Here is a 13,223-nt window from a genome sequence, read left to right as displayed (position 1 = left end):
TGACACGGCAGGGGCACAACGTCGTCTTCTTTTCACGGCTCACGGTCATGTGGAGAAGCTCTAATTTCACATTGAGGCGGTTGGTTGAACCCAATAAGTGAGTGGAAGATGGCAGCCTTCGGAAGATGGCGCCGCGGTGGCAGACATGTTAACTCTTCCGTCTGGTGTTCAGGAGGTCGTGGGCTCGATCCCGACCCTGACGTGGGTTTGATCACAACCCACAGAGCGGCACTTATTTTAATCAACCCTTGAGATATAATGGGCTGTAGTTGGAACACGTTCTCCTAGTGGAGTGCTCAGCCAAAACACGACCCGGAAAGTTTATTCTACTTCGGATTTATATAGCGCCATTTCCAGGGCGCTTTAAATAAATATTAAACACGTAAAAGTCCTGCAATTGCTTGCCCATGCCATTGCTGGCAGAAGGGCCTCCTCCATGCTGAGCAGATATATTGAAAGTGGTGAAAGTACCCACACTTTGTCCCACCACTATCAACCTGCTGAGAAATTAACTGTAGGGGGTTTATGAAATGTGTCCATTATATCAACTGCCGTGTTTGGAGACATAGCATGCACGTGTGTGTGGATATATAATATAATTCACACATTATATATGTAAGCACTCCATTGACTTATAATTTTTTACTGCTGCTACAATTATAGAAAAACAGTGCTTCATAATTGCTACTTTTAAATTGAGCCAAGTCATTATCTCTGCCACACTACAGCTATTAGGCATGAATGGCACATCAAGGTTCCTTTTGTTATTTGAGAGAAGACGCATTTGAAAATGCGATGGCCTCACCAACTTGGCCTCCCAAGCAGCCAGTTCCTTCTCAAATGGAGCGATGAACGGGGATCCTTTGATTGTCGTCGTCTTCACCATGTGATCATCCAGCAACACCTGCAGAGAAGCACATGGAACAGAGCATTGTGAACAGGATCTTAACTCAAATGGCACAAACCCATCTTGATGTTCTTGTGTGTGTGCGATTGTGAGGAGAGCTTTAGCAAAGTGGTTATTGCATTGTGCTACAAACTCGACCACCTCAATTTGAATTCCACCCATCATTAAATAACTACCCGGTGCAGTGTGTAAACATCAGCATTTGGTAGACAAAGTTGATGGGGAATGGTGATACCCACACCACCGCTTCCGTTTGCTGTGCTGGCCTTAATAGGTACTTGCTAAAATCACATTCTCCAACAATCTTTATCTATACATATCTGAGTGTGAGTATGGTTGTGCATGGTGATTGCCTATAATACACATCCTGTCATCAGGCTTCAATTTCAGTCCGTGTGCATAAGTAGCTATTGGTATCTGAAGCGTAAAGCCTTCTTTACACGAAACCAATTTTGCTGGGAGTCAACAGTTTGATTCTCAAGGCGAGTAAGCAACGCATGAGCATCGTAATCCAGACTTGTTTGTCACGCTCCATCGTTCGGAGCGACGTGCAAAACGACAACTATTAAGAAAATATACACCCGAATATATAACGACCGTCTCAATGACTATAGGAAAGCACAAACACATATAATACAATACTCGGTATGGAAATCGGTGGGCAATGCATTTAAATGCCATTACTCAAGAACAAACAAATTCCTTTTGAGACAGGCACCCCCTAAAAATGAGCCATGACTTCTGAACGGATCTATTCCGCATCAATAATTAAAACAAAAAAATATACTACGGTTGGTGTGCAGTATTCCCTCATTATTCGCGAGGGATACGTTCCGGAGATGCTAGCGAATAGCAAATTTCGCGGATAATGCGATTGGTCTGCAAAAACCTATATTTTTAGTTTTATGAATTACCTTAAACAAATACATCACTTTATTGCTCATCACTTTATCTCATCCCTTCTCTCTCTCGATGGAGTCGTGGAGAGTTCCAGATACGATTCGTGGACGACCAAAAATTGCGTGCAGCAAGTCCGTGAATAACGAGGGAATACCGTATCAGCGACGACGGGGCTGAGGCCGCGTGAAAGCTCGATGCATGGGGGAGCAGCTCTACACAGTGAAGGCAGTGCTCATATTTCATCTGTCAAACGTGTGGCTTGAACCCGGGCTCTCTGAAGTGCTGGCTCAGTGATTTGACGTCGGCCAGCACCCGAAGGCACAGTCCACACACTCGCGTGCGTGTTACTTTCTGCCGCTGTTGTATTTTCACTTTTTTTTTAAGGAACAACGATGAAAGCTCTCGGCCTAAGCGTAAATTAGGGACGGGCTAGCCTTGAACAAACAGTCTCCATTTAACAATTAACATCCCCACAGTCTTGGATATCTGTCGGCCATAATTTTTGGAGGCTGAGTTGAGCTAATTATACAAATCCTTATGAAATGTGTGGAACTTCCAAGTTATAGAGCAAAACGCTTGCCAGTAGTTGTTCGTAGATAAAGTAAAGAGCTGAATGATTTATTTTGGCCATTACGTACTCATATAAAGATTGTCATGTGCTCATCTCTGTTGGTGAAATTCCACATTCATATGACAGGTCGTTCCCTTGCACAGCCAATATTGACTTTCCATGAAGTAAAACGCTTAGAGAGATCGTGGGCTGAGATTTGTATTGACCACTTTCTTTTTGTGAGTCAAGCATTCTGCTATCGTGTCACCCAGTTAGACAATTTTAAACTCGTAGTTATGCACACACACACAAAAAACAAGGAGATAGCGTCGGGGGTGAGGTAAAGCGTGAGTCCTCCCACCTCCTCCGAGGTGTCTGGCCAGTGTGGCAGTGTAGGTCAAAGGCGTCGAGATTGCCTCTCCCTCGAGTTGAAGCACTTTCACCGGCAGTGATGTGGTTACACAGGTGATTGCAGGGCTGCTCCTTAAACCTTTTCATTTAGACAACATCAGATTTGTGTGCGTGCGTGTTATATAACTAGAGTGTTTAACTTAAGGCGTATTCCTCACTGCTCTTATTCTACTGTTCCTGTGTGTGTTGTGGGAAAAAATCATGCCTCCCTGGCACCTCTTATTAGACCTGGCTATGACGTAAAAAGATCACCAAAATAAAATTCCGCTCTCTGCGGAGCAGCGTGATTTATCGTGAAGTGAATAATGGATTGTTGAAGCTCTCATGCAGCTAGAGCAGTTCCCAAACTGGTACAGCGTGCTCCAATGATGTTAACAATAGATGTTAAAAGGACAAACATCTTAACACGGTTAAATAATACAGAATATTGTGAGTTGAGTTTTCTAAACACAGTGACACACGGCCAACAAACGTTGGTCTAATGGAACCAGATACGTTAAATATGAGGTGGAATTGCACTTAATGGACAGACATGTCAGTTTGTTATATTTCAGTTTCTACTTTGTATGCTTTTAAACTTGCCCGAGCGGTGATGTTGCAGAACACCCGACTCGCAGTCAGAAGGTTGAGAGTTCAAATGCAGCCTATTGTCCCCAGGCTGGAACACGATAAGTGAACGGTGGTCACTCTGTGGGGTGCTTGCCATCGGAATGCCGAAGACTCAAAATATGAATTTACGTTATTGTGGAAAAATAACAAAATAAAATAAGAGCCGAACGACCTTCTGGGAGTGAATAATTGCAGCAGCAATGATTTAAAGGGAACAACAACTCGAGACCGGTTTTGACACGCAGTGTCTCTCTCACCAGCAGTCAGGCTTGCTTGAATCAACGCTGCTGAACCACCTAACGCACCTCCGATTATCACGGTTGGCTACGCAAAAAAAGTACAACATATATACACACACATATTATAGGCAAGGGCTCTCCTTACGTTGTATATAATCATTCGTACTTTGAATATTCCAATGTATATATTCAATACACTTTTATTCACATATTTATCTCTTGCTATTTTATTACATTGCAGGCTTAATGTATTCCTCTCGCGGTGGATTGGTCATGTCCCATTATGATGAAACATGATTTCTAGAATTTCTATGTTCAGTTACAATTGTATTATGAACGTTGTATATTTGAACATAGAGTGTATAATTATGGAGGTTTCCCTTGGTCACGTCAATAAATTGGGTCATTTAACCATACTTCACCACGCTGGTTCGTGCCGATTGGTGAAGTGGGGGACACCCAAGACCAGTTCAGCTATCACGAACTACTGATCAGTTTAACACGTAGGCTTTCGCGAATGGTGATGCCCTCACTTGGTGAAGTGAGGGCTTCACCATTCTGGCGAATTTCCCGATGATGCTGGATGTAATTACCAGTGAAACCTCGTACTCAAAAACTGTAAAAGTTGTGGATTCACTCTTCAACACACCGGTGTGCTACAGTAGTGAACTATTTGTCTTTTGTCAACGTGACACTTTTTTACTGATTGGCCGTGTCGAGTGGTGGAGGGTTACGACACATTTATAAATAACGCGATCTAACCCAAGAACGTTTATTATGAACGAACTACTGATGTTCACCGGCCACCGGGTTCACAGTGCAGTCTGCTAACCGCTGGACCGCTGCTTTCCCAATGCGAACTGTATTTCAGAGTTGTAGTACTTGCAGTCGCCCTTTGCTTGATAGCTACGAATTCAGGAATATTCAAGCATGAGAAGAGTTGCCTGCTCAAGTGAAGCTCTCTCTGCAGGCTTTGTGAGGCGTCTTCATCTGTGAGTGCATCAGTGAGTGAATGTGTGGAGAGGGTTGGCATAGTGGGTTTGAAACGTACTACGATCCCAGTGAGCTGAATGCAATTACCACCCATGCACATCGCCAGCGGCAAGCGGTACCTGAACCTGTTTTGGTCTTTTCTAGGATGACCCAGCTTGAAATGAGCACATGGTGCAGCATATAATTAGCACCGCCATGAGGACAAAGGCAGAGTGATGTTGAGCTGGCCACACTACTTTTTTTACGTGACATATCAGCCTTAATAGGAGCTCGCCAACAGCACTTGCCCGAGCGGTCCACAGATGGGATGAAGATATTTCGTATAGACGTGCATGCATTTACAATTGCATATTTGTCAGTGTGCACTCCTTGCATGGAACACTCAGCTCCTATATCAAGCCCTGGCCACGAAAATGTCAACTTGATAAACAAAACTGTCACTTCCAGGTCGGATCCAGAGGAGGTCTCGACCATGAAAACAGGGGAAGGAGGAATGACGCCTGAAAGATACCCCTCCCTTAAGAGGAATCGGAACCCTCAACAAGGTACATCTGCAGTCAGCCAGGACGCCAGCCTTTCCTGACAGCCCGTCAAGGAAAGCTGGGGGCAGCGGCTGTCTGAACCACTCTGCGCATGCAAAGCACACAAGGGGTGAAAGGCTTGTCTGTTCTCTGCTGAGAGTGCATCATTTGCACGAGCACTGTCTCTGTTAGGAAATACAAAGAAATATCACCGATGTGTCAAGGGTGCACGTATGTCTTGTGCGTGAAAATGTGTGTGTATGTGTGGAGCGATGGTGCAGTGGTTAGTGCATTTGTGCTACAAATTTGGCAGCCTGAGGTCAATTCTGAGTCACAAATATCACTCAATGATGATATCCTAAATTATCCTTGGGCTTCCTCTAGGTCAACTTAGCCACCGCACATGAGTGTCTGGTGCAGTGTGTAAACACAAGCAGTGTGAAGACAAAAGTGGTCAGGTGTGGTGCTGGCCACACCATCTTATCACGTGCTGTGTCGACTATGATGAGACCTTGTGACTCACAGCGCTTACCCAAGCAGTCTGCAGGGCTATATTGGGAATCGCTGTGTGTAGGTTATTTGTCAGTGTGTTTGTTTGAGATATGATGGAAAGGCTAGGAGACGTGTGTGTGTGTACGTCAGTGTGTTTGATGGGTTATGTGCATGTACATGTGCGTGCACATCGCAGCTGGGAAAAACGTCTCAAACGTCAACATCAAAAACGATCTTGGCTGTCACAATTTAATTTTCTTACCAACGATAGCAATTTATTTGCGGCGGTGCAAATGGACCGAAGTCAAAGTGTCTTCCTGCTCAAACGAGAATGGGAGCAATGATTATCACCAAGCGTGACCCTGAGCTGGTATCATGGATTCTATATTCCTATGGCAGGGGCCAATATTAATACAGGGCAACCACAGTTGTCTTCCCACAAAGCCGTTCTCATTATTCCCGTGAATATGAATGGCGAAGGGAACTTTTGGCTGGATTTAAACTTGTAACCCTCACATTGTGGGCTCAGGTTAAAAGCTTTGCTGACAAAAGCAACATGAATTGTGCGCGCAATTCCAGGTTACGGAACCAGGCAGCAATGGAGTGAACTGCAGAGGTCAGTAACTAAGAGGAAGGCCCAAAGGCAGACAATGGGATACTCGAAGACGGGATGTTGGAGGCCATGGTGTCGCCTGCATAAGTTGCGGAGTTTTTAGCAAGAAGGCAACAATGGCAAGACATCACCCATCAACGACCTGGACGCTGTGAATTAACACTCACGCCCACTTCTCTTGACAGATAAATTATCAAATGTGCTTTGTCAGCTTTTCCTTTCCTCCTGTAGAGGAGTAGAGGAGAGTGGTGGCGTCGCGTGCGCTGTCCGGTGCTGTGACATCACGGGACGTGGGGTCGCACGCGCCGGGCAGTGCACGTGACGTCTCGCCTCAGAGGGTATTTAAGGGAGACCCCGTGACGTAAGCGGGGTCACTGGAGGAACGGGGATAGTGGAAGGGGTGAAGAGGGAACCCTTATAGTGATACCTGTTAATAAACCCTGGCGGAAGCCCCTAACTCACCTCCGTCTCCGAGTACCTCCGTCTGCAACAGCAACAACTACTTAACAACTGGTGTCAGAAGTTTACACCGTCGCCAACATGTCAAAAGCGGGCGCACGGCGTAAGAACCCACCGGCACATGACTTGGAGGGTGCCGAAGGCGGAGAGGAGGCTCCAGCAGTGACCCCGGAGCCCGGGACCCCGGTGACGGTCCCCATGGAAACGAGCGGGCCGGAGCGGGAGGATTCGGCTGCGGGGAGTGCCAGCTCACCGCCGCCGCCAGAGACGGAAAGCGTCCCCGCAGCTCTGCTGCACCAGCTCCTGCAGGCGGTGGGGCAGCTGACCGTCAGGTTGGCCGAGGTGGAGGCACGGACGCAGCCAACCGCCCCGCACTCGAGACGGGAGCAACTGTCAACTGCCAACGTTGAAAGCGCCGCCGTTTTCCCAGCGACCGCTCCACCGGAAATGGCCGTCATGTTGGCTGCGACGCAATCCGCGGCGGCCATGTTGGCTCGGGAGACGTATGCGGCCGCTACTACGGCTGCGACGCGGCGGCCGGCGGACATGGCTGCCATGGCGACCGCGACGCCGCGTCTCTCCACCGACGCGGCCGGGGTTTTTCGGCACGCCGCTCCTGCGGGACCAGCCGCCGGCGACGACGCGGCCCTACATCAAGCTGCGCCCGCCGGGGGGGCCCCGGGTAAGTACGCGCGTGCCGTCCTCGCCGGGCCGCCGGGGTGGGCAGCGGCGGCTGCCGCTGCCCCGTACATCGCCGTGCCGCCGGAATGGGCCGCGGGTGCTGCCATGGCGACCGCGACGCCGCGTCTCTACACTGACGCGGCCGGGGTTTCTCGGCACGCCGCTCCTGCGGGACCAGCCGCCGGCGACGACGCGGCTCTACATCAAGCTGCGCCCGCCAGGGGGGCCCCGGGTAAGTACGCGCGTGCCGTCCTCGCCGGGCCGCCGGGGTGGGCAGCGGCGGCTGCCGCTGCCCCGTACATCGCCGTGCCGCCGGAATGGGCCGCGGGTGCTGCCATGGCGACCGCGACGCCGCGTCTCTACACTGACGCGGCCGGGGTGTCTCGGCACGCCGCTCCTGCGGGACCAGCCGCCGGCGACGACGCGGCTCTACATCAAGCTGCGCCCGCCGGGGGGGCCCCGGGTAAGTACGCGCGTGCCGTCCTCGCCGGGCCGCCGGGGTGGGCAGCGGCAGCTGCCCCGTACATCGCCGTGCCGCCGGAATGGGCCGCGGGTGCTGCCGCGGCTCCACCTGTCGCTGCGCTCACGGGGCCGGCCACCGGCGATGCCGCGGCTCTGCACCTCGCCGTGCCTGCGTCCCTTGTCATGGATGACGCCGCGGCTCCGTGTTATACCGCCGCGTCTTCGGCGTGGCCCATGGAGGCTGCAACGCCGTGGTGCCTCGCCGCGTCGCGAGAGGTTGCGGCGGCTGCGGCCGCTGTCCCGCACCTCGCTGCGCCGGCGGGGTGGGCCGCGGGGGCAGCCGCAGCTCCGTGTTATACCGCCGCGTCTTCGGCGTGGCCCGGGGAGGCCGCAACTCCGTGGTGCCTCGCTGCGTCGCGAGAGGTTGCCGCGGCTACGGCCGCTGTCCCGCACCTCGCTGCGCCGGCGGGGTGGGCCGCGGGGGCCGCTGCAGGCCCGATTTATACCGCCGCGTCTTCGGCAACGCCGTGGTCCCTCGCCGCGTTGCGGGACGACGCCGTGGCTTCGTACGCCGCCGCTGACAGGTGGGTCGCGAAAGCGCAGGTGCCTTCACACCTCGCTGCATCTACGGCGTGGCCCATGGGGGCCGCAACTCAGCCGCACTTCGCTGCGTCTACGGCGTGGCCCATGGGGGCCGCAACTCAGCCGCACTTTGCTGCGTCTACGGCGTGGCCCATGGGGGCCGCAACTCAGCCACAATTCGCTGCGCCTACGGCGTGGCCCATGGGAGCCGCAGCACCACCGCACCTTTCCGCGTCTTCGTCGTGGCCCGCGGGAGCCGCAATGCTGCCACCGCCGCACCACGTCGCGTCCGCCGGGTGGCCCGCAGGTGCCGCTTGGCTTCCACACCTCGCGGCGCCGCGCGGCCAATGGCAGCGCCGGTTACCCGACGTTGCGCCGTTTGTCGCGCAAGGAGGCGACTGGTCGGCCTTCCAGGACCGGTTCGACGCGGCATACATGTCGGTCGGCTGGTCCATGGAGGAGGCCTTGCCGGCGCTTCCGACCTGCTTGGACGAAAGGGCTCTGCAGGCCTTCAAGTCCATCCATCCGGCCAATCGGGCTACACTCCCGGCGGCCTATATCCAAATGGCCAACGTTTTTGAGCCGCCGTCCACCGCGCAGCTAAAGTTTTCATTGCGGCGGCGGGAGGAGGGGGAACTGCCGCTGGCCTTCCGCTGCTCGCTCCTGGCCCTGGCACAAGCTGCATACCCTGACCTGTACGGCAGGGCACTTGATTCTATGGCCTTGGGGAAGCTGCTTGACCTGGCAAGGGAGCTAGGAATTGCTCTGTCGATCAACAATGATCGGCAGATCACATCCTTGGCGGTCGCCGAAAACATTCAGGCGCACCTCTCCCTCCGCCAACGGCCTCAGATGGCGGCGTGTGCGGGGGTCCCGGCGCCGGACGGGGGGGTCACCTCTCAGGGGGTGGACACCCTCGCGGCCCTGGCGGTGCCCGATCGTCGAGGAAGGGGGGCGGGTGGTCGCCGTCCGGAGCAGCGGGGGCGGCCGGGACCTTCCCGTCCACAGGAGGCGGACACGGTGGCCTGCTTCCGCTGTGGTCAGCGGGGCCACATTGAGCGGGGCTGCCGGAATGCCCCGGGGGCCTTTGGAAAAGGGACTCCACCTTCTCCTAGACCCTCCTTGGCATCGGGTCCGGGGCCCCAGGCGAGTCGCGACGCATCATCTGCGCGGCCGCTCCCTTCACCTCATGCATCTAGCGGGGCTAGGACCCATCGTCATGGGGTTGTCCTCGAAGGGTCGGGTGCACCATCGTCATCACCCCCTCAATGGCCCAGACAGACCCGCCACTGGGATGCACTTGCGCATAGGATGGTGGCGGCAGCTGCCGGCTCCTCAGCGGTGGCAGGATATGTGCAAGGGGTGCACGTTCGCCTCCTGGTGGATACGGGGGCATCGGCCACCATTATTTCGGAGGCCATTTTTGGGCTGCTACCCCGCAGCGTGGGTCCGTTAAGGCCGGTTCGCGGGGCTTGTGTCGCCGCGAACGGCGGCAGTTTGGGCATCTTGGGCCACGTTGTAGCGTCGGTTCGGGTTGACGAGATTGAGTTGGCCGGGCCGATTTTGGTCTCCAGGACCTTGGCAGTGCCATGCCTCTTGGGGACCGACTTTTTGTCTAGGATGCCCATCCGAATTCTCGTTGACCAGGGCTGTGTGGAAATGCCGTCAGGGAGGCGGCTGAAATTCCTACAATCGCCTACCGTCCTGTCTCCCTTGGTCGCCGGTGTACGGGCCTTGAATAAAGTGCCGGTGACCGTACCACCGGCGTCACAAATCCTGATACCCCTTAGGTTGCGCAAACCGCTCGAAATGGGCTCCACGGAGACGGGTATCCTCCTGTCTCCGTCAAGCTACTTTTCAAGGACGAAGGGGTTGGTGGGCGCCTTGACAGCCGTGTCGGGGGGCCAGGACCTTTTTTTGCAGGTCCTCAATTCGGGACCCTTGCCGGTCGTAGTCCCGGCCGGCGCCGTTTTGGCACACGCGACCCCGGCTCCTCCACCCGAGAGCGCTGCCCCGGATGGAGGGGTCGTGGCGGGCGTGATGCGCACGGGGGACCCCGACGCATCATGGATTGCCACGTTGTGCGACGAGAATGCCTCGTTGTCCTCCGGGGAACGTCGGCAACTCCGCGACCTCATCGAGCGGTTCACCGATGTATTCAGCCAAAGTAAGTTTGATCTGGGTCGCACTACTCTTTTGGACCACCACATAGACACGGGCGACGCGGCCCCTATTCGACTTAATTCCCACCGCTTTAGCCCAGCGGAAAAAGATCATGTCCGCTCGGCTGTCGAGGAAATGTTGGCGGCGGACATCATCTCCCCATCTACTAGCCCTTGGGGTGCCCCCATTGTGCTAGTCAAGAAACGGGACGGGAGTCTCCGGTTCTGCGTCGATTTTCGTAGATTGAACAAGATCTCGGTGGCTGATGCATATCCATTGCCTCGCATGGATGATTCCCTGGACGCCCTCTCGGGCGCGCGGTTCTTTTCGACTTTAGATTTGCTCTCCGGCTTCTGGCAATTGCCACTGGATGAGGCCTCTAGACCCAAAACAGCGTTCCGCACACCCCAGGGGTTGTTCGAGTTCAATCGGCTTCCTATGGGTCTCCATTCGGCCCCGGCCACCTTCCAGCGTCTCATGGAGATGGTCTTGGCGGGGCTGCAGTGGGAGTCTTGTCTAATCTACTTGGATGACGTTATTGTTTTTGGCCGTACGTTTGGCGAGCACTTGCAACGCCTTGAGGCGGTGTTCGTCAAAGTGCGTGCTGCTGGCTTGAAATTCAAACCCCAGAAATGCCACTTGCTACAACCATCGGTGAGGTATTTGGGACACATTGTTAGCACGTCAGGTGTCGCCACGGACCCGGATAAAACGGCTTGTGTCCGGACGTGGCCGACTCCCACATCTGTCGCGGAGGTGCGTAGCTTCGTTGGCTTCGCATCGTACTATCGCCGGTTTGTCCGCGATTTTGCGACCATTGCGAAGCCACTGCACGCCCTTTCCGCCAAAGGCCAAAGGTTTCACTGGGGCGCGGAGGAGGAGGCGGCTTTTGCGGCGCTTCGCACGGCCTTGGCGGATGCGCCGCCCTTGGGGTACCCGGATTTTACGAAACCCTTCCTGCTCGATACCGATGCCAGCGACACGGGAATTGGGGCTGTCCTGGCCCAGGTGGTCGACGGGGTTGAGAGGGTGGTAGCCTATGGCAGTCGCGTTCTGTCCTCGACGGAACAGCGATATTGTGTGACCCGGAGGGAACTTTTGGCCATAGTTTATTTTGTTCAGTTGTATAGACCATATTTGTACGGTAGGCTGTTTACGGTCCGAACCGACCACGCGGCCCTGCAATATTCGCTGAAGATTAGTCAGCCCTCGAGTCAGCTGTCTCGCTGGCTCGAAGTGCTCCAGGATTACCCCTTTGATGTAATCCACAGGAAGGGGACACAGCATGGAAATGCGGACGGTTTATCCCGATTGCCGGCAGGCGGTGGGTGTGCTTGCGCCCTGGGCTCTAGCCGTTGCAAGGCCCCAGGGGACGCCGCGGCCCAGTTGGTCGCGTCGGCCGAGGCGGACACCCCTCCAGGTGCGGCGTCGCCCGCGGATTTCGGCCTTGGACTTCCCCGGGAGGTATGGTCCGGCTTGCAGATGGAGGATTCCTCTCTGCTGAAGCTACGGCGCCGTGTCGGACATAAGGCCCGGAGCTCAGCTTCGTCGGCTGCCCCGGAGATCGCCGTGCATGACGGACTACTCATGCGTTGGGATGCCCAATTGGAACGCTATTGTGTGGTTGTGCCCACTAGCCTGCGTGGTAAATTAACCCGAGCCATTCACGAGAAGCTTATGCACCTTGGCTACCACAAGACCTTATTGACCCTTAAGCGGGACTATTACTGGCCGGGTGTTGAAGGTGACGTGGCACTGATTTTAAAGGGTTGCCACGACTGCGCGCGGAGGAAGGCCCCAGTTGTCCGGGACCGGGCCCCGCTGCAGTCCATCCGGGTTTCTCGCGTTAATGAGCTCGTGGCGCTCGACATTTTGGGGCCATTCCCTGCATCCCAACGGGGCCACAAATACCTCTTGGTGGGCGTTGAGTACCTCACACGTTGGCCCATGGCATGGCCTTTGGTCGATCAGTTGGCCTCTTCTATCACCGAGGCCTTCGTCCAGGGGTACGTGTTTGACAAGGGCGCGCCGGAACAATTGTTGACTGACCAGGGGCGGAATTTCTCGTCTAGGTTGCTCAAGGAGGTGTGTGACCTCCTTGGCACCAAGAAAATCCGCACCTCGCCCTACCACCCCCAGTCAGACGGGATGGTAGAGCGCTTGAACCGCACCCTTACGTCCATGCTGTGCCACCAGGTGAACACGTCCCAGTCAGACTGGGACCTGTTCGTCCCGGGGGTCTTGGCGGCGTATCGGTTGGCCCCTCATGCCTCCACGGGATTTTCGCCTTTTTATTTGATGTACGGTAGGGAACCGGAGCCCCCGGTGCACGTCCAGATGGACGTTGGCTCCTCCAAGAAGGGGTCGGCGGTGCCGACCCCTTTGAAGGTCGCGCTTGACCGGCTGCGCGAGGCGCGACAGGCCGCTGCCGAGAATTCCGCAAGCCGGCAGGCGGCTAATGAGCGGCTGCCCAAACACCAGGCAGCTGGCCTCCCGTGGATAGCGGGTCAAAAAGCGTGGCTGCATTGTCCCCAGGTCCCCGTTGGCACATCGGCCAAATTGCATCGCCCTTGGCAGGGCCCTGTGGAGGTTGTGGAGGTCCGCCGGCCGCAATGCGTCCGGATTCGGTTCGGTCGCCGGC

General features: G+C 54.9%; 1 protein-coding gene across 10 annotated transcripts in view; it reads right to left on the bottom strand.

Annotated features, from left to right (window-relative positions):
• LOC144934736 (dynein axonemal heavy chain 3-like) overlaps positions 1 to 13,223 on the bottom strand; it is an 864,594-nt gene that overhangs the window by 383,949 nt on the left and 467,422 nt on the right. For all 10 annotated transcript variants that reach the window (XM_078860821.1, XM_078860816.1, XM_078860817.1 and 7 more), the window contains one exon: positions 806 to 904. In XM_078860821.1, the coding sequence (XP_078716947.1) occupies positions 806 to 904 (99 nt within the window). The remainder of the gene's footprint in view (positions 1 to 805; positions 905 to 13,223) is intronic.

This window comes from Lampetra fluviatilis, chromosome 11 (assembly GCF_964198595.1).
Source record: "Lampetra fluviatilis chromosome 11, kcLamFluv1.1, whole genome shotgun sequence".
NCBI classification, from domain to species: Eukaryota; Metazoa; Chordata; class Hyperoartia; order Petromyzontiformes; family Petromyzontidae; genus Lampetra; species Lampetra fluviatilis.
Note: the sequence above shows the minus strand (reverse complement) of the source record. Positions and strands in the feature narration are given on the sequence as shown.